Source organism: Curcuma longa, chromosome 3 (genome assembly GCF_044706935.1).
Source record: "Curcuma longa cultivar G26 ecotype Majalengka, Jawa Barat chromosome 3, ITB_CL_G26_1.1, whole genome shotgun sequence".
NCBI classification, from domain to species: Eukaryota; Viridiplantae; Streptophyta; class Magnoliopsida; order Zingiberales; family Zingiberaceae; genus Curcuma; species Curcuma longa.
In genome coordinates, this window is record NC_133863.1 from 11,332,608 (window position 1) to 11,352,635 (window position 20,028).

General features: G+C 42.1%; 4 protein-coding genes and 2 pseudogenes across 12 annotated transcripts; 2 read left to right on the forward strand and 4 right to left on the reverse strand.

Moving 5' to 3' along the window:
• Positions 1-1,274: 1,274 nt before the first annotated feature.
• Positions 1,275-2,948, forward strand: LOC141823562 (transcription factor bHLH51-like; annotated as a pseudogene).
• Positions 2,946-3,723, reverse strand: LOC141823563 (uncharacterized). Its single transcript, XM_074710867.1, has 2 exons — positions 3,228-3,723; positions 2,946-3,132 (listed from the first exon to the last, which is right to left on the reverse strand). Exons 1-2 carry the CDS (start codon positions 3,648-3,650, stop codon positions 3,058-3,060), a joined length of 498 nt encoding a protein of 165 aa, XP_074566968.1. The 5' UTR covers positions 3,651-3,723; the 3' UTR covers positions 2,946-3,057.
• A 66-nt stretch (positions 3,724-3,789) lies between these two features.
• On the reverse strand, positions 3,790-6,270 carry LOC141823681 (ferritin-2, chloroplastic-like; annotated as a pseudogene).
• A 1,092-nt stretch (positions 6,271-7,362) lies between these two features.
• On the reverse strand, positions 7,363-9,528 carry LOC141823561 (homeobox protein knotted-1-like 2). 2 transcript variants are annotated; one of them, XM_074710865.1, is made up of 6 exons: positions 8,925-9,528; positions 8,381-8,501; positions 8,111-8,304; positions 7,905-8,036; positions 7,678-7,826; positions 7,363-7,594 (listed from the first exon to the last, which is right to left on the reverse strand). In XM_074710865.1, exons 1-6 carry the CDS (start codon positions 9,504-9,506, stop codon positions 7,591-7,593), a joined length of 1,182 nt encoding a protein of 393 aa, XP_074566966.1. In that variant the 5' UTR covers positions 9,507-9,528; the 3' UTR covers positions 7,363-7,590. The 2 variants fall into 2 exon arrangements, with proteins under 2 accessions (XP_074566966.1, XP_074566965.1); XM_074710864.1 differs by having other exon boundaries at positions 7,363-7,602.
• Positions 9,529-11,774: 2,246 nt separating this feature from the next.
• Positions 11,775-17,858, forward strand: LOC141823559 (pentatricopeptide repeat-containing protein At5g66631). Of its 8 annotated transcripts, none has more exons than XR_012601413.1 (4): positions 11,775-13,844; positions 15,881-15,966; positions 16,686-16,825; positions 17,788-17,858. XR_012601413.1 is itself a non-coding variant. In XM_074710863.1 (1 exon), the coding sequence occupies exon 1, from the start codon at positions 11,775-11,777 to the stop codon at positions 13,755-13,757; it is 1,983 nt and encodes a 660-aa protein (XP_074566964.1). In that variant the 3' UTR covers positions 13,758-13,878. The 8 variants fall into 8 exon arrangements, 1 of the variants encoding a protein (XP_074566964.1); XR_012601414.1 differs by having other exon boundaries at positions 17,756-17,800; XR_012601412.1 differs by lacking the exon at positions 17,788-17,858 and having other exon boundaries at positions 15,834-15,966; positions 16,686-17,056.
• LOC141823682 (homogentisate geranylgeranyltransferase, chloroplastic-like) lies at positions 14,207-18,817 on the reverse strand. Its single transcript, XM_074710949.1, has 12 exons — positions 18,736-18,817; positions 16,585-16,850; positions 16,438-16,521; positions 16,282-16,356; positions 16,085-16,168; positions 15,857-15,946; positions 15,463-15,564; positions 15,250-15,345; positions 14,790-14,861; positions 14,612-14,707; positions 14,402-14,506; positions 14,207-14,248 (listed from the first exon to the last, which is right to left on the reverse strand). The coding sequence occupies exons 1-12, from the start codon at positions 18,815-18,817 to the stop codon at positions 14,207-14,209; spliced, it is 1,194 nt and encodes a 397-aa protein (XP_074567050.1).
• Between the last annotated feature and the right edge of the window lie 1,211 nt (positions 18,818-20,028).

Here is a 20,028-nt window from a genome sequence, read left to right on the forward strand (position 1 = left end):
ATTGGATACTCATACTAGAGTCAGGCTAACATAGCGTAAGGTTATAAAAAAATAATATATTATTCATTGTGTAAATCCGATAGATAAGAAACATAAGAGAATATATGGACAAGTTCAAAGCTACATCCTTTAGACTCTGGTGCAAAGCTATGTGTTGATCTAGGTGTTCAAAATATTCTGTAATATGGGTGGAGTGTAACTTTTGGAGTCTTACAAGTTCTCCATGTTATTCTATGCTAAATTTAAAACTTTATTAGAGAGTGGTGTACCAATCATGCTTTGTGGATGAAAGGACATCATATAGGAAAAGTTAATGTAGTAGATAAATATCAAGATGACAAATTTGTTGCGGACCAATAAATTATATGGAGATGATATGGCCAATCTTGTATAATTTCATTTTATCCAGATGACTATTTATTAGCTTGCAGCGAATATGACTGACTTCTTTAGGTATGATTATGGGGTGTACCCACCCATCCTCATCTCAGGTCAAAAGAGAAAAACTCATCCTTTGTCCTTACTAAAAAAACTTTCTCATGCTCAGTGTAACGTATATCATCATCATGAATCTGTGTTTGACATGCTCGAACATATATGAATTGTTAAATTTGTAATGCTTTTAATTTTTTATTTTTTAGTAATAAACTTAATGATACATATTTACATAAATTTTGATGGTTTAGGTTTGAGGGTTTTAAGTGACCCCTGTTTAGTCTCTTCTCCTGCATGATGTTGCAATCAGAGTTAACTAAACTCCTTTACACCTAGAAATATTAATCCAGCCTTAACTATCCTTGACAAATCTAATATTGTGTTCTAAGCATTTTCTTGGCAAATGAAAAAAAGAGGAGTTATTATTGTTGCTGACTGTGTGTTTATCAGTGATATTTAAGACCATATTTGTTACACCTCAAAGTTGGGTTACTACTATATTTGCTGCTGAGACTTAGTTGTTCACATTTTGTGGTGCTGTTGTAGGTCATGGTCTGGCATTGTATAGCATTAAAGGTTGTTATTATGCTGAAATTTATGAAGCAGAAGAAGCTTTCACATGCCTAATTGTTCTTAGTAAGGGTAAGTTCTGTTGAACTCTCACTCAAACACATTTCCTTGTGTAATCAATCTTAAAAGGCTATTAATTCCTAAGAACATTTTGTTATAGTTTTGTTGGATTTCAACAAATCTTTACTAATCCTGTCCTTAGCAGGTACAGAATGTGCAGCAAAGACATCGTTGGAGATGAAGGACAACAGCATCAAGTCTCAGTGAAGCTTCATAAAGACCTTGTCAGTCTTTTCCAACTCCCTCATTTGGTATAATACTCTGTCAGGAATTTAGAAGCACAATTTAGCAAATATATATATATGCTCATAAATTTTCAGATTTATCAAAATGCATTTTTATTACTAAAATGTGTACTTTAGCATGCCTCTAAACCATTCTTTGAGGACTGTTGAAATAACAAATATGAATATGGTTTGGTTTGATCTTTCTTTTTTATTTTCATAAAAGAGAATTAAAGGCTTCATTTTAACAAATTTCTGATTTCAGAATCAAATGGACCAATGATGATAGAAATCATTTTTCTGGAATCACTGCCGTATACTGCCAAAGCAACAAAGTCCTTTTGGCAGTGGGCAGTTGGAGCATTTGCATCCATTGTTATGTTACAGAGGACCCATCAGTTTCAGCAGTTCATCAGAAATTCTACTCCCCTCTGCTGCACCTTTTGGACTTGGAATGGTGTTACTGGAGCCAGCATTGACTTGAGATAACAGATTGCCATGGAGGAACAAGGCTGCAGCTTCTCCTCTTCTTCCAGGTGGCCCTGTGCTCCTCCGAGGGTCGCCACCGCTCCCTCCACATCCCCTGCCGAAGCTTGTGCCTTCACCGTCGTCACCGCCGACGACGGCCGAGAAATTGGTGGCCTTGAGGATTCACAAGGAGGCCGAGCAGAGGCGCAGGGAGAGAATCAATGCTCACTTTTCCACTCAGACGTTTGGTTCCCAACTCTACCAAGGTGTGAGATCTCTCTTTGTTTTTCCTATTCAATTTCTTTTTCTTTTTGATCTATTTGGTAGTCACTCGTTGAAGTTTAGGAAATTACACCTATAAATTTGGAAACTTTTCCCTTTTATCTCTAATTGTAAATCCATAAGCGACCTTTTAAGTTCATCAAAAAAATCCTCCTTAGGGTCAACCAAAGGAAATTGCACATCTACTGTTATTAAATAGGTGCATTTGATATTGAAGAACTGATGCACCTAAAATAGGAACCGATCACCCACAGAGATGCTAGGTCTAAATTTCATTCTGTCCATCCATTCATGAGATTTGCATAGCTCAAACAAGTGAACTTTGTATGGTTTTAGATGGACAAGGCATGCCTTCTTGGGAGAGTAATAGATCAAGTGAAGGAACTGAAGAGGAAGGCAATCACATTAGCGCTAGTCTCCAGAGTGCCAAAGGAAGTGAACGATGTCAGCGGCTCAACGCAGCATCAGCCACCACGACGACGACGGCGACTGTATATTTAACACCAGGCTTCCTGTTTGCTGTGAAGACAGACCTGACCTGTTTACCCAACTGACTGAAGCGTTTCGGAGGCTGAGGCTGAGAACGATCAAGGCTGAAGTTGTGTCACTAGGGGCACAGACCCACAGTGCGTTCTTCTGCTGTGCCTGGAGGACAGGAAGCAGACTGCTTGCTTGAGCTCATCTATGGAGTCTCTCTTGAGACCAGCACTGGACGCGATCGCTTCCAAGAATAAGGACGTGCCCAGTGAGTTCTCGAGCAAGAGGAGAAGGATGATGCAAATTCCACGAGTCCAGTGATTTGTGTTGTCTGGTTTTATCTCTGCGACTGTGGAGAGAGAGCTTAAAAGTCGGGTTTTATGAGTCTTGTTGTACACCTCTATTATCGATCAAACACTTTTAACAATCACAGTGAAATTTATTGATGCAACTGGTGGGCGATCAAGAACATTGAGTTCTTATTTTTGTTCAGAACGCAAGAACACACAGTTAAACAAAAAGGCGATACAGCAACGGGGAATTAAAAGATGGCTATCAGCTCTGCTTCTCCAACCACATGTCCTTCCATGGAATCCTGAAGCTTTTCCTTCGTCACCTGTCGTCAAAGGTTTAATTTTTTTAGGTTTTTCATGTGCAATTTTAGTATTAAATAGTGTTTTTTTATATGAAAAAAATATGAAAATTGCTTACCTTGTTGCCGAGATGCAGGGGTTGATCGAGGGCGTAGAGCTTGAAGGAGATGCGGTGGCCGGAGGTGGTGGGGCTGCGCCAGCCGGGGACCTTCCAGTCGTTGTGCCCCTCCTTGATGCCGGCGTGCTCGCCGCTGGCGGCCTCCTCCTTGCTGGAGAAGCCCTCGGGGAGACCGCGGGCCGTCGGTGGGATGTTGACGACGACCCAGTGCGTCCACGGGACGACGGGGCTGTCGGCTTCAGCCGGCGCGTCGACGTCCTCCACCACGAGGGCCAGCGAGCGCGCCGCCTCCGGGACGCCATACCACTCCAAGGGCGGCGACACGTCCTTGACGGCGCCCTGGCCGTCGCCGGTGTACTTGCGCGGCAGACGGCTCTCGTGGTCGATCGCCGACGACGCCAGCCTCAGCGTCTCCTGCGCCATGACGACGCCACTGATCAAGTAAAAGGGCTCCGATTTTCCTCCGTGGCGCTTACTTCGATCGATTGAATGGAGATGGAGATACTGCGATTATTAAAGAAGGGAAGAGGCGACAGGTGGCTGGCGCCGGAGAACGTGGCAGGTGGCAGCCATACGTGTGCCGGCTCGCCGCATTCTTGAGCTTCCATAGATAATTTTAAAAATAGGACACGTGCCGGTTCTAATGAATGGTTCGGATACTCTATGTTTTTTTTTGTTTTATTTTAAATATTTTTTATTTTAAAATATCTGAGTCTGACCTGACGTTCACGGCCTTGGACGGAGCCGTGCTTGGCCTGGCCCATCACAATAACCTGCTCTTCTAGGAACTGGCTTTCAACAAAATCCACCGTCTGGGGATCATTGCATTTTTCAGCTACCTGTTCATCCAAATCTTAGATTGGAAGAACCAGTTAAATGACAGATAAATCAAGAAGACAAGATCACTTGCACTGTGCAAACTTCGCAGCTTCTCATTTGTCAGCTTCTCAAAAGCTAGAGCTAATTCCATTGCTGAAACAAACAAGACACTGAGAGAATTGAGTATAAACAATTGAATTTTGAGGACTAAACACACTCAATCAGTGAAGAGTTTTCAACTCACCGTAGAGTGCATCGCCTTTAATTTCTCTGGATGATCAAACTCGGTCAAAGGTGTGATGATTGGGAGAAGCTTCACTTTTCCTCCCCTTTTATTCTGATGACACAAATGCTTTTACAATGATTGTTTACGAAAAGAAAAGAAAAGATATATAAAACCAGATACCTGGTACTTCATTAGCTTCTCAGCGTGGTCCCTTTCCTCTTCGCTGGATTCCTTGAAAAATCTGGATAATTGATTGATAGCACAAGTAACTCACTGTTATACATCCTAAATAATGGAATGGATGAATTAACATATTGAGATTTTTCAGAAGCTCACTTGGCTAGGCCTTTTAGTCATTTAGTGACACATAGTCCCTATCAAAGTAGGCAAACAGAGAATGGTACACATAGGAAACGTTGCATTCCACACTGAAACAAAGAGAATGATCATAAAGGGAATTGATATCAATAGAACATCGCAATAAGTTAAGAAAGGATTTTGAAACTGCAATATTCTGATGTGCCGATAAGGAATCACAGAAAAATTGCAAATATGGTGAAAATTGAAAAAAAAAAATCCACCTATTTTGTAAGATCCGCCTATTTTTCTCTAAAAAAAAGCCTCACAGTAAACAGCAGATATCAATTACAGATCCAATGAATATCAGTTTGTTCGCAAGTAAAGGGGTCAGATCAGTAGGAATAAAGTTAGATCAGCAATAATAACCGAAAAAGATGGAGAAGTTGGGGAAGAGGATACTTGATCGGAAAGTTGATGGCGGCCTCGCAGTCGTCGGCATACTTCTGGCGAGCAAGGGAGTGTCCATGGGCGATCGGCACCAGAGAGTCCATTTTTACCGTAATATGACCTCGAATGGCTCAAAAATATTGACACCGGCGATGGCTTGCCCTTCGCCAGCCGCGGCCACAACGGACCGACCCAGAGCCTACTTCCTCGGAAGCCTCAAACGGGGCCGAAGAAGCGGTCGGCCGCCAGATCTGGTGGCGGGAAGCGACGGCAGGGAGGGAAGAAGAGCGAGAGGAGGAGGAGGAGCAGCGACCTGGAGAAGCAGCATGGTGCAGGTGTCGAGTGGGGAGAGTGATCGGTAATGGAGGGTTGATATAGAGGGAGAACAGAAGGTGGAGAGGAAATGGACGGTGGAGATTACTTGGGACGCGCGTGGAAGGGCTTGTGGACGTCACACGGCTCGATTTGTGAATGTCGTTATTTTAGCAGTCTCGTACAATCGGCTTTATGATCATTTATGAAAAGGTAAATCGAAAAATTGTAACACGATCGGTTCCATGATTATTTGTAAAGAAAGTAAATCAAAAAACTACAATTCATCCCTTTTAAAATATTGAGATATTACATCGTTTGAACAAAACATGTGTCAGCATGTACCTGCCTTCTCATATATTTTATTTCATTGATGTAACATGAGCAACTTCACTCGTAAATTTAAACTATGGAGCATTGTCCCTGGGCAATGGTGCAACGGTAGTACATTCGGATTGTAACTCAGGGATGCACGGTCGATCCCTAGCTACGGCGTATTTGTAAGAATTTCTTCCAAATGGGGAACGTAATCAAAGGATGCTGGGCATCTAGATTGGCTGCCGTATGCGCTTCCCGATTTACCCTAGTGGTCGGTGGGAAATTTCCGTAGGACCGGGCCGACCACCCCCAGAGATGTGGCTACTGGGATTATCATTTTTTTTTTTTTTTTTTACTATGGAGCATTAAGTTTACATGTATAGCCATTAGCCGTAGTTCACTTGACTTTTTAAAACTACCATAAAAAGTTCATCAAATGTCTCTTTGAACAGATTATTCAGCAGGCTTTGCACCAACAGGTATTAATACGCTCATACTCTTCAATAGCTCTTCAATAGCAGTAACTTTAGTACTTTCAATTCGTCTTATTGTTTCTTTAAGCTCTTCTAGCTTTAGTAGTTCAGACCTTTCTCTGTATGTTTCTGAAGAAGATGATTCCATTTTCTCTTCCGTTGCATGCAAGGAAGATAGTTCTAATGCAAGTTTCTGTGCGACAGAATGATTATTTCCGTCGTTAATATGTTAACGATGGAAAAAAAAATCTGTCGTTAATGTCGTCGCTATTTTATGATTTTCTTGTGGATCATGCGCGCACTTGAACGATCTGAGAATGCACTGCGAGCTACAAACATGGAAGGCCAGATATTCGCGGAGAGTATCCTTCAGAAATGATTTATAGTTACTAGAGAGCGTAAAACCAGATGTTTGTCTTTTCCACCTTCCTTTGATTTTTCAAGAATTCCTCATCCTACTCCACCCACCGAGGGCTTCACAGTCGTCACAGACATTATCAACCCTATGAACTTCCTCATTAAACCGCTTCCTCCCGTCGGCGACTGTCCGATTCCCTTTTCTGTCTCCAATTGCGTCCCAATCGTTGATGCTGCTGCCTCTGTTCACAAGGAGAGGCGAGGTTTGCGAGAATCCTAGAAATGATTTGAGCTCGTTGCTACTCCGGATCTCTGGGTGAGCAGCGAGTCGCCTTAGGTACTTTTCGACTCAGAGCGGCGCAGCTCAAGGAAGCTTTCAGAATCCATCACCTGGGTCTCGACCACCCTTTTCCTGGGACGATGGGGGATGAAATACCCCCGGTAAGGCTCAGCGATGCGGTCGTCAAGGGCGACCACATCCTTGAACCGCCTACGGACGTCGATTTGCCCGTGGCCCCCGTCGCGACCAAAGTGGTGATGAGGAAGGTGACGAAGAAGCCAGATCCGTGCTCCTCCTCCGTCTTGGGTTGGGGGACAAGAATGCGTCTCGGTCTAAGCCGGCGGGAGGAGCGCTGGGGCTCGGATGGGGCTGGAGAAGAGAATCGCCGTGGTTGGTGGAGGAGCCGCGGTCTTCGCCGATTGTGGGTCCGGATGCTCGAGTCGACACGATCCCTCTCCTCCGCCATGTTGAGAGGCGGAGTGGAAGTTCCGTTGCTGAAACGGATCGAAGAAGAAGAAGAAGAAGAAAAGAAAGAATGCAGAAGAAGAGATATTTATAAACAAAACGGATCGGGTCATGACAAGAAATGTGTTGAGATTTAACTTAGTAAATATTTTCACAATCAGATCAAGTAAATATACTTGCACTATTTATTTATTACAATTATTTAACAATTTTCATACCCTCATAACTGAAATGGAAGAACACTCACGGAAAAAGGAACAACAAACTATACATGATCCTTCAGACAACTCTCAGACTAAAGATTTTGAGGGCTCGCTGCATTGCTGATTCATAGCCCTACTAATTGCCTTTCAAACTTGTCTTTTATCACCTGCATTGCTTCATTTTTCCCAATCGTATAAGAAAAGAAAATTATTACTGATAGAAAACTTGATGTTCAATTGCTTCTAGTACCTCTTCTTCTTGCTCTTTGCTGCACTCGTTGATGACGACGACGATGATGGATTGCTGTGCCAGTTCCTTTTCCTTTGGTTGATGAACCAGTTGTTGATCTGCTTTAGCTGCAGCCCCGTTACCTGCACCAGCCGTGCTTTGTCTTCCTCCTATCATCAGCCAATGTTGGCGAAGTTACAGGCTATTGATCTTGATCTTCTTCTATCATTACAATCCATGGAACTCACCGTTGGGTATGGCCACTGGGAGTGGGACTGCCACCAGGCCTTCAAGTTAGAAGTGGTATCGCCTGGGAGCTTCCCAGCTCTTCGCTTTCGGAGAATTTCCTCTCTGATATCTACAAGCTTCTCCTTGTACTCCTTCAGAGCCATGAGGTTCCATTAGGATCCATACATAAAAAAAAAAAGAGAGAGTATATGTTGCATCTTTGTACCTGTTTCAGTTCTTGCTTTAGCTCCTGCCTCACTCGTTCCATCAAACTCCTCTCGCTCTCCGTTGGGACAAGCGGGCCGAATCCCATGCTCTCTGATCCATCCATGAATCTGCCGAACAAGTTGGCTTCGTTGTCTTCCTGCTCCTCGTCGTCGTCTGACATGGTCGCACCAGTGCCTTGGCCAGGAGAGACACCTGCAGCCATAGTCATCATCAAGCCTTTGTCTTGTCCCTTTAGAACACAGTTGCTCTGTTAGTTCGGACAATTTACCTGTTAGGCTTTGCAGTGACTGCTCAAGCTCCCAGCAGGCCATCACTGCCTCCATCGCGTGCACACGAACATGCTGCTGCAGTTGCTCTTTGAATGAACGGAGCAGCAAGACATATTGTGCCTAAAGAAGAGTTGATCATGAAGAGTCGATGAACAGCAGCAGACTGAAACTTATGCTGATCTAACAAAAAAAGAGTTGATCGACAGCAAAATTTGCTTCTTTGTGTTCCTTTGAACTGTCTGTAGAAGAAAAGAAAGGAGCTTTTCCTGTTTGGCTCAAAAGAGAGAGAAAGAATCCAAAGCCAAATATGAAGAGAAAGAACTTTATGACCCACCCAATTGGTTCTGTCTGGGATTTCATAGGTTACTGTCTTAGTAGATTTTTTCTGAACTCAGATTCCATACAGAAATCAAGAGCAAGAGTTTGACGTACAGTTCTTTGAGATAGAAAAACAGATTTTGTATGAAGTAGAAGGTAGAATCGATGAGGGGAGATGAGTCGAGTTAATTCTTGGTCTTAATTTTTATTCTATTTTATGTTTACCATAAATTGATCGAGTTCCTTGTCGTCGGCGAGCATTTGGGCGCCAAGCGCTGAGTACTTCGCGAAGACGTGCCGCGTCTGCGCGAGCTGCGCGTCGATCCTCGGCAGTTGGTCCACCGGCGTCGCTACTCTCAAGCACGCGACGTGGGCCGCCAGCAGCTGCTCGTACAACGGGTGAGCTAGTATCTCCGCCTTGTGCCTCGAGCACTTCCACATGGCCTCCCCAGCCTCCCCGACGCCACTCGCCTCTGGTTCCTCCGCCGCGTGGAGATCGTCGGCGTCGCCCTCGTCCCGGCCGCGCACCACAGGAAAACTCGGCAACCACTGCCCTCCTACTCCTCCGCCGAAGCGGACTTCCCGTGGCGAAGGGGAAGGCTCTAAGGGGGACTGGAGGTGGAGGAAGCCTCCGTCGTGGATCCAGGACGAATTAGCCCCTTCGCCGACCAGGGCGAGCGACTTCGCGGCGAGCGCGAGCTCCGCCGTGCCAGGGAGCGAATCCATGGATCCGATGGCCGCAGGATCATCGCCAAGATGGTGCACGGAGTAGGAGAGCTCGAGTGGGATGCGGCCGTGGAACGCCATGGCGGCACCGGAGCGGAGACTCTTGAAAACGCAGGAAGAGGAGGAGAAAAAGGAAGCGATCAGCGGAGACTCCTTTTTATAATAAAAACCTCGTATTATTTATTAATTTACTTTTTGCAAATTGGCACTCAGTAAAAGAGATTTATTTAGGATAAATGAATTCACATATAAATTTAAATGATAAAATTATAGCAATTTTATTTTTAAACAACTTGAGAGCAAAATATGAAATAGAAAAAATATAATTGGAAATGAGAAGTTTTGGCACTGGTGAAAATTAAATAGGCGTTTCCGTAAATTGCACAATTACACAAAACAGCAGGTTCAAACCAAAAAATATCCCAATAGTTTGGGAAGCATTACGTCAGCATCACGCAAGCACAATCATTGCGGCCGTCCGTACTGTCGCCGACGGCGGATCGGCGGCCACGTCGGGAGTACGCTGATTCCGCCTCTATAATCCTGTCCGGCGCGCAACATCAACCAGGAAAATAGCCGAATCACAGAGCGAGCTCGAAACGATTTACGCACAGTAAAGCACGCTAGATTGACCAATGACACGCGTCCTTCTGGTAGCTCTTGTCTTATTATGGACACCGACGCAAAATATGCGGAGAAGAAAGCGGCCTAATAATCAGACTCGTCGAGGAGGGCCCCGCGGGATTTGTCTCATGTGTTTGTTTTGAGTTTATAACGTGTATTTGAGGAAACCGTTAAACTGTTGATCAATATGAATCTAACTGTAAACCATCTTTGGGAATATCAACTTTTTGTTTGTTGTTTTTTCGACATTTTATTGAATTTCTAAAATATTCCTTAGTTTCATTTTCATTTGACTAATAGATCGTGAACATTTCAAATCACTTCAAATCAAATAAATCTCTTTAATATATTTATGCAATCAAATCTAAATTTGATAGTGTCAATTGAAAATAATAATTTATAAAAATTTAATAAAATTTATCAAAATTCATTATAAAGTATAGGATAATGATTCTTACTAACCAATATCATAAAGATTTTTAAAACTCTACTAATTCTAAAAATATGAATTAATTTTATTAAAAAATTGACTGATGAATTTAAAGAGCAATCAATTAGTCAAAATTAATATATATTCTTGAAAGTCTCTATATTCATGTACTCAAATCTGAATCCGATAGCATAAATTAAAATAAATAAATTTTTTTTTAAAAAAGATACATATTCATATAAATATACTTTGAGAGTTAAATATTATTAAAGTTATTAGAATCAAAAAATACAAAGCCTATCTTGGACTTGGACCTCTACGTCAATTTTGAGGTAAGTCCTCCTACGCACATCAACAACAAAACACATCATTTGAGTCCAAACATATCATCCAATGTGACACATTCAATCACTTATATACTTTCAAACATAAATTGAGAGAAATAAAATTTTAAACTTATAAAACTAGATAAAATTTATCATAAGTTCATTATAAGATTTAGAATAATGATACTGACTAACCAATACTATTAATAAATTATTAAGACTCTTTTTGTTTGAAAAATATCAAACTTTTAAATTTTTGAATAATATAAGTATATCAATCAATTTTGTCTAAGATTGATTAATAGACTTAGAGAACTCTGATCACTTCAAATAAAAAATAATGTACTTCTAAAATTTTTTAAAATATATTTATCTCCTTAGATATAAATTTGATAACGTAAATTAAGAACGGTAAAATTTTAAATTGATAAAGTAAAAATTTAAAAATATGTTTTTAATTTAATTCATTATTCTGAATTTACATTATCAAATTCAGGGCATAAATACATGAAAGAAGTTTTTAAAAATATATTAATTTTTGATTTGAAACGATTTAAAATTTTATAGATCTTTCAGTCAGTTTTGATGGAAATGACTTATCCATCTATAGAGAAAGAGGAGGAGTATTTTATAAATATAGTAGAGAATTTAAGTTTTATGAAAATTGAATATGTGATTTGGATAATATCTGATGCGGTTTAGTAAAATATTTTTTTTTTCATCTCAAAATTAACAATAGACACGGACACATTAAAAAATAAAACAAATGGATCAGACATAAAAGTGTTGTAATACTGTCATGGCTTCCTGAAGTGGTCCCTTTCTCCTTGATGGGCTTGTTGGAGCCCATAAATGTGATCTGGCCCAGTCAGCGGCCACGTGTGTCCTGTCTAGTGGGTAATTTTGTGTCGGCTGGCCACGAGATTTTTATCCGCCGGCAGGTTGAAAGGGAAAGAGTCAACGGAAGGGATGCGCTGCTTTTTCATCCGCCGCCGCCTCTTCTTCTCTTCGTCATCCGCCGCCGCCGCCTCCGCCGCCCTCCGCCCCTTCTCCAACTCGGCCTCTTCTCCTTCCGATAGCGTCGGCCAGGTGTCCCTCTACTTCCGACGCGCCCGCCTCATCGACGCCCTCCGCCTCCGCCTCCGCTCCCCCGACCCACCAACAGATCTCCCCCAACCCCTCGATTCCTTCGTCGCCGTTCACGCCCTTCGCTCAGCCCCCTCACCGGAATCCGCCCTCTCCCTCTTCCGCTCGCTCCCCTCTCCCTCCACCCCGATTCTCCACGCCCTCGCCAAGCGCCTCGCCCTCGCTCGCCGGCTCGCGGACCTCCGGTCCCTCCTTGACGCCGCCGACGCCGGATCCTTTCCCTCATCTCTCCCCCCTTCTCCTCTCGATCGCCTCCGCTGGTTCGCCGCCGCTGGCGACCTCCCCGCCGTCTCCGACCTATGGTCTTCCATCCGCTCCTCCTCCGATCCCAACCGCCGCTCCGGCCGCGGTATCCACCCATGCACCGAGTCCTACAACATCGTCATGGGCCTCCATGCCGACGCTGGGAATCACTCTGCAGCAGTCGCTACCTTCTCCCAAATGATCCACGACGGGGCCAACCCTAACACCCGCACCTACACGATTATCATCCACCATCTCGTCCGCTCGGGGCATCTCGAGGAGGCCACTGTCGTGTTCTACCTCCTGCCCTCGATGAGGACCCCCCACACATCGAAGCAGTACGAGGTGCTGGCGGAGGCGTACGCATCCGCCGGACTGTTCGACGAGTTTCAGCGGCTAGTAAAGGAGATGAACTCCGACGGCATCCTTCCGGGCCGAGCGATGCGGGCCGCCATCGCAAAGATGCGCGCGGTGGGACCCATCGAGGGCACGGAAGAGTTCGTCGAGGAATTGTACCCTAATGATCGAATCGAGTACATCGCCGTATCCAGTGAGGAAGAAGACGATTGCGAAGTGGAAGATGAGCATGAAGGCGACGGCGATCGCATCCGGTTGAAGCCATGGATGGATCCGATCGCTCTCGCAAGGGCTATGGAAGACTGGACCCCCGACGACGTCGCTGAGTTGGAGGCGGCGAGGCTGGTCTGGACGCCGCGACTGGTCTGTAAGCTCCTCAGGGCCTTCAAGAAGCCCGAGACGGCATGGGACTTCTTCTGCTGGGTAGCGTACCAACCGGGCGACTTCGTGCACGACCGCCGGACGGTTTCAAGGATGGTCTCCATCCTCGCCCGGCACGGCCACGCGGAGCTGGTTCGCCGTCTCCTCTCCAAGGTGAAGTCGGAGGGTATCGCTCTCCCCTTCGCCACCGTCCGATTACTCATCGACTTCTACGGCCTATCAAAGAAAGCCAACGCGGCAATCGAGGTCTTCCGCGAGGCTCACTCGATCTGCGGCGGCGCACCATTGTCCGGGCCGCAGCGCTTGCTGCTCTGCTCGTCCTTGCTCCGCACCATGGTCAAGTGTAGGCGAGGAAACGATGCGTTGGACCTCATGGAAGAGATGATGGCGGAGGGCGTCCTTCCCGACGTACAAACTTTCTCCGGCTTGATACAGTACTTCGCCGGAGCCGGCGACCTGAGGAGCGTGCACAAGCTGTTCGGGATGGTGAGGCAGTGCGGGCTCGAGCCGGACGCCTACATGTACATGATCCTGATCCAAGCTTACTGCAAACAGGATAGGGCGGCACTCGCATTGATGCTGTTCAGGGAAATGCAGTACTCAGGCATCGCTCCCGACGGCGCCACCAAGGCTTTGCTCGTTAAGAGCTTGTGGAAAGAAGGGAAACTTCGGGAAGCGGCCATGGTGGAGGAGATGTGCGACGAGGTAGAAGGGGGGCTGCCGGCGGCTTCTCCCGGCCATGTGTGGACTGTGAGCGCTGCGGATTTCAAGCGTGCTTATGATATTTATGCCAGTTGTTTTGCAGACAACCGTGGACAGACGTGAAGCCATGGTGTTTGTTGGAATGCCTCAGTGATTGCATTCCATTGCTTCCGAAGAACAATCCTCATCTATCGGCTGCCGTCCAGCGTTGTAAGCATTCAACATTTCAAAGCCATTTTCTTAATCATGCGTGCCAATGTTTTTGCTTTATTTATAACAAATTCTTTTCTGGGTTTGAACTTCTTCTTGTGCATAATAGATATAGGACACCAAACTGCCAATTGACTTAATCACTGAATTAAACTCTAGACATCTTCCATTTGGATGAACATTAAAGGTTATACACTAATAGTATTTCCTGCAAAGTTTATTCTTAGAGCATCTCTTTTTCTTTTTTCTTAATTCTGCTAATCCTGAAAGATGGATTTCGACCTTTTTATTGTTAGCTTTGAGAATGCTCATCTTCCTGGCTGTATTTTTGGTAGGCTTCTTGAAACCTTCACTCTCCATGCTTATCGTACAAAGGGAATTAGGAAGTATTCCGCATAGAAAAGCTGCAAAAGCAATTAGTAGATGTTGTAAAAAAGGAACAACAAAATACTGACATGACATGCTATGAGTGATTGTTTCACATAATTTATTGATAAACAAACATTGATTCAAACATGAATCTATGAGTATTAGACAGGACTCTATAAATGACTTGCCTTCCAAATGAACATATAGAATGTTGTGATTGATTCCTTGTTCTTGCTATCAGTGGATTGGGCACGGAGCCAAAGTATAGAAGCAAGGAAACCATGGCCGAACACCTATGGCATAAAAAGTCAGTAATATCTCACTTCTTGTGGATGAAAAATAAGCATTGTGATGATAGAAAGAAATGGTTGTCCAGGATTTGGAGTTGCACATCTTACAGTAACTGCGCCTTGGTATTTGTTTGATGATGAAAGTCCAATCAAAATGGCTGTAGAATATGCTGCTAATAGTAGCTTGATGCAAAGCCAAAATACCTGAATTAAAACCACATGAGTTTAGAGGTTTTGTTGAATCAATACTAAACTATCATTGTTAGGCATAAATACTTCGACTCACTTTTTCTTGACCCAAGCGAATACTGAATGACTGGATACCGAAATCTCTATCCCCTTCAACATCAGGGATATCCTACAAACACCCCATCTTAGTTGTTATAGACTGTGCTGCATTTTATCAATCCACTAAACAAAAGGGAAGAAGGCAAAGAGAAAATTTCAGTTTTTCTTAAAGAGAGAAAATCAAATTCTTTATGGAATCTGGATTGTGCTTTTAGGGAAAAACCTTTGATACTATTAGTCTGACAGTTTCAGGCCAGATCAGATAAAATGACATAGAACCCAATGAAATCAATTTCAGAACTAGATTGCAAGTCAAATTATTAATAGTTTTATAGTGATACTTCATTGCAGACCATTAATTCAACCTAGTAAACCAACTTGAATGATGATTGCTGAGCCGAAGCTCAACAGTAAACTGTCTTTTAGTTTTCCTTGTCAAGAATAGATTGTGGACTTACCTTAAACAAAGCTATAACAGCTGAGAAGAGACACATGAAAGATGTGGCAAAGAGCACTGGCTTTGTTAAAGCTACTGGCCTTCCTAGTACATATTTCTGCATTGATAATGTAATAGCAGTTTAGAAGGAATTTGGGGGCATCGATAATATTTCACATCTACATAGTTTTGAGTATATTCATGCTTTGCAATTTAGGGTTTTATGTTAGTTCACCTGCATGTGTATGAAGAAGGCTAACTGAACCACAATAGCCCTAACAGACATGATGCAAGAGGCAGCAAGAAATGCGTGCCGTTTCCATCTTAGCAAAGGATGCTGCGTTAAGTCAAGCAGATGGTCAGATAGAAAGAAGACAATACCATATATTTGTCAGCCATAGAAAATAGATAAGCAGTTCTACTTCTACTTGCTTGTTTCTGTTTCAGCACAATAGTGGCCTAGTTACCCTCTGTAAATGATAGGATAGTGTAGTTAACTTATGTTGATTGAAATTTGTTTTGCATCTAGCCATCAAATAATGTAATATTAGTGACGTAACAGAGTCTAAAACCACAATTAAATAGTTGATGCTCGTTTTTTGGCAGATTAACCATTTGTAAATTCTTACATTGATGGAATATGCACTTCCCAGGAAAAAGCTAACTAGCAGAGCACTTAGCAGGGGAAGGGACCCAGATTTCACTCCTAGAGTAAAACTCTGTTAAAGAAGAATGGATTGTAAGTAACATGATGTGATTCTGATTATAGTCAAAGTAACTCTTCTAGGGCTTTGCTGAGTATTAGTGGTTTATCATAAGAATGAAAATACAATCTTAAATTTTTTCTGGTAGTGTACCATAATGCAGAAAAGAACTACTATTAATGCTCCAGTTTTTAAAGAGAATTCCCCTGAAGCTAGTGGAAGGCTTGGTTTATTGACCTGCAACAAATCAACTGTTCTAAGTTATTACATTATTCGTAGTATAAGAAATGTTCCTTTCATTGTTCTAAAATTCTTTATATACCAAGAAGTATCTGAAACCTGGAACTGACCTTATCAATTTCCACATCAAACAATTGATTGAGTCCCACAACATAGATATTCATGAAGACAGCTGAAAGCAATGCCTGATTTGACATGAAAGCAACACAACAAATCACAAATAAGATCATAGACTGAAGAAGAAATTGAAAAAAAAAATGCAATACCTTAATCAGACCAATGATAAACATTGGAGATATGTCAACAATACTTTCAAGTGGAAGAACAGAGATTGATGTTATACTTATCACCTGCCATAATAAATGCTTAGAAGATGATTATATCTCTGACAGTAGTCGAGTAACTCAACTCACTGTGCCGATTACTGTATGTGGTCGGCAAAACCGACAAAAGGCATCAAAATTGTTCATCAGAATAATCCATAAGCATCCACACTGATGGGCATCATTGTCAGGTACAAATGCATTGCCAAAAGCTGGTGAAGTGATGCTGTTCTTGAGCATGCCAATGTGGCCATATGGTTTGCAATCAGGTTTAGTGGGAGTAGGTGATTGCCCTTCTGATCTACTGCTTAGCTCCCGATGGCAACAAGAGGTATTAATCCTGCATTGTTTACACGCTGTTTAAGTTATTTATCAGATGGAGTGACTTATGAGTGATGTCGTAGTGTCAGTCATTACTTGCTAAATTTGGCAGATTTAAGACTTCTTCCTCTTATCTTACCTGCAACTTAGTCACAGAAAACATGCATAATTTAGTTTTTGCTCGTCTTTGTTTTTCTTCACTCCGACTCTCAAAACAGTTAAAGACCAAGTTATATCACTATGAGTGTAGAAAGAGATGAACTTCAACTTTGTTACCTCTTCCTTCTGCATTACTTAGATCCAGAATTTACAAAAAAATGCAAAAGTGATGGAACATTGATGAAATGGGAAGAGATTAAAAAAACAACAGAATACCTGGGAATACAAATGCAAAATTGGTGGAATGTCTCGAAAAGCTCTGGTTGCAAATCATTCTCTTTAGAAGAAAATGTGCGATGAAGGGAAGTTAGAGGAGAAGGGAGAATGTGCGATGCAAGGCAAGTTTGAGGAGAAGGTGAAGAATGCTTAGGGAATGATGGTTACAAAAATCAAAATCATGATAAGAAGCATTGCCTTGAGGCTCTGTCACATGTCCTGTGCATTGTAAATCCATGCCATTTGTCATAAAACAGAAACGCGTTTGTTGCTGCTGAATTAATCCCATCGAAGGCCCGAGAGTCTTAATGAGCACTCATTCTTCCACAGAAAGGGTTTTAGCAAACAGCGAAGGGGAATGGTAAAAGTAAAACCACCCTTCGCTCCTCACCAAATGAGGTGATCACTGTTACGATTATTGAGACTTGTTTGTGTTATCAGTAGTTAATCAGTTACATCATCTGAGGATAAGCAACTCCATTTGGTGCTTCGGATCTAATTTATCTGTTTCTTTTTTTTTCAAAAGAAAATTCAAGAATTATGAACGAATTTTAATCTCATGTAGAGGAAATTATTTTGGCATGAATATCACTGAAGCCAAATACATCGCTAAAGATAAAAGGAGGTACGGAAGAAAAACAGGAAAATGAGCATTTCGGGACGTGCTGCCGCTTCGTCTTCGTCTGTGAGATGAACTGAGACTTCTGCGGATTCGATTTGTCCGTCTCCGTCTGGAAGAGGAGGCCGTGGTGGATCAGCTCGGAGAGCCTCCATGACAGCCGCTGCAACCATGGGCGAAATCTGGGCCTCCTACTCTTTTTTATTTTTCTTTCACTTGGTGCTTTTGCTCATTTGGGGCTTCAAAATAAGTAATGTCGAGCATCTCACCTGACAACACAGTGATGTATTTTGTCGGATCTTTCAAACTGCGCTGTTCTTCACCAAAGGAAAAAACCATTAGAATCATCAGCGATGAAAACATTAGAGAACCATTCGCAGGCAGAAGAAGATCGTTGAGAAGATGAAAGGTTCAAAAAAAGGAAGAGCTAGCTAAATTGAAGAAAACCAAAACGAAAAGAAAAGGAAACGAACGCGTGTAGAAAGAGATTCTCCAGCAAAGAAGAGGCTCAGGCACGCCCATGAGACTGTCTACTTTCCGATCAAAGCGACGGTTGCCTACCAAAACGCAGGCCATCCATGCCGCGTCCTATCCCAGATATATCATTACTGAGGATTTATCATTATATATATATATACACACACAACGAGAGAGAGAGAGAGAGAGAGAGAGAGAGAGAGAGAGAGAGCAGAGGGAGAGGCACCATCGGTTCAGAGAAAATACAACGGGCAAGCTCATCATCGCCTTAGTCGACAAAGGAGAGACAGAGAAATCAGAAGATACAGAAACGAAAGAACTGCAAGACAGTGAACCCTAAAACCAGTGAAAAATGTGAAAAGAACTCACAAAAATACAAACTTGGAGCAAGTTGAAGTACGATCCACGCAAGAAAAAGTTAGTAAACACCAGATCTATGATCCGAGAACCTGCCATTTCCGATCGGAAGTTGGTGTTACCAAGGGAGGAGATCGTCGATGATCGTTCAAGTCCGTCGTTGAGCACCGCCATTCTTCGCCGTCGCCTTGAGCGTCAAGTGAGAGAGAGAGAGAGAGGCGACAATTTTCCCTTCCGGTTCTCGATCATATACATTCCAAATCGGGCCGCGTTGATGAACTAAATTGGGCCGAAGCCCAAATTAAGCATATCCTCGAGTGCGATAAATTAAACACAACATAACCTTCCCCAAATAAAATTATAAAATTAATTTTAGACAATACTTGATATAATTCGACAAAAAGATTTTGAACATCTAAAATAGAAATAATATTATTTTATAATTATTTTTATTTATTTTATTTACGATTAAATTATTTAAGATTTTATCAGGATAATAAAAAAAAATTTAAAATGAAAAATATTTAATTGTTAATAGAGTATGGGAATACTATGTGCAGGATAACAATCCAATGTACTTGAGCATTTAAATTTTTTTTATTTTAAAATTTTTTTATACTTAATATAATAATTTACCTCCTAAATTTCAAAAAAAAATTTAAATATTTTAACTTAAATAAAAATAAAAAAATATAAATATAAAATATTGTTATTGAATAAATGTCCGAAAGTGATTCAAATCTTTAAAAAGTTCTCACATACTTTTAAGGTATATCTTCTGCAAAAGATGGAATCCGCTACCTTAGCGGTTCTACACGGTCAGCCTCACAACCATCTGTAAGGAGGTAAATCGAGAGTACTTTTAAGGTATATCTTCTGCAAAAAGTGAAATCTGTCACCTTAACGGCCCCACACGGTCGGCCTCACGACCATCTGAGGAGGTACGACCATCATGTGAGGAGGTAAATTGAGAAACTGCAATTGATCACGATGCAGGAGGGTATTGCTCAGCTTCGTCAAGATTTAGAATTTAGGATTTAGGACTTTTACAAGTTTACTATATCATAACCAATTCAACTATGCCTCGGAGACTACTTTTAAAATATATCTGATTCAATATTTAATAGTCAATGTATTAGATTTTTTTCATCTATCAGAGGAAATTATTTTATAGTATCTTGTAGTTGAGATTTAAATAGTAGATGTTTGAATAAATAGCACATTGTTCAAATTAATTTAAATATTTAATTCAAAAAAATTTTTATGGATGGTAAAAAGATAACCTCTACGTTGATAGGTCCTCTTCCCACGGAGAAAAACTAATCTACGGTGCATCGTGTTTAAAAATTGATGATCGTATGAAGCTGTAGCCCGTGATTACAACA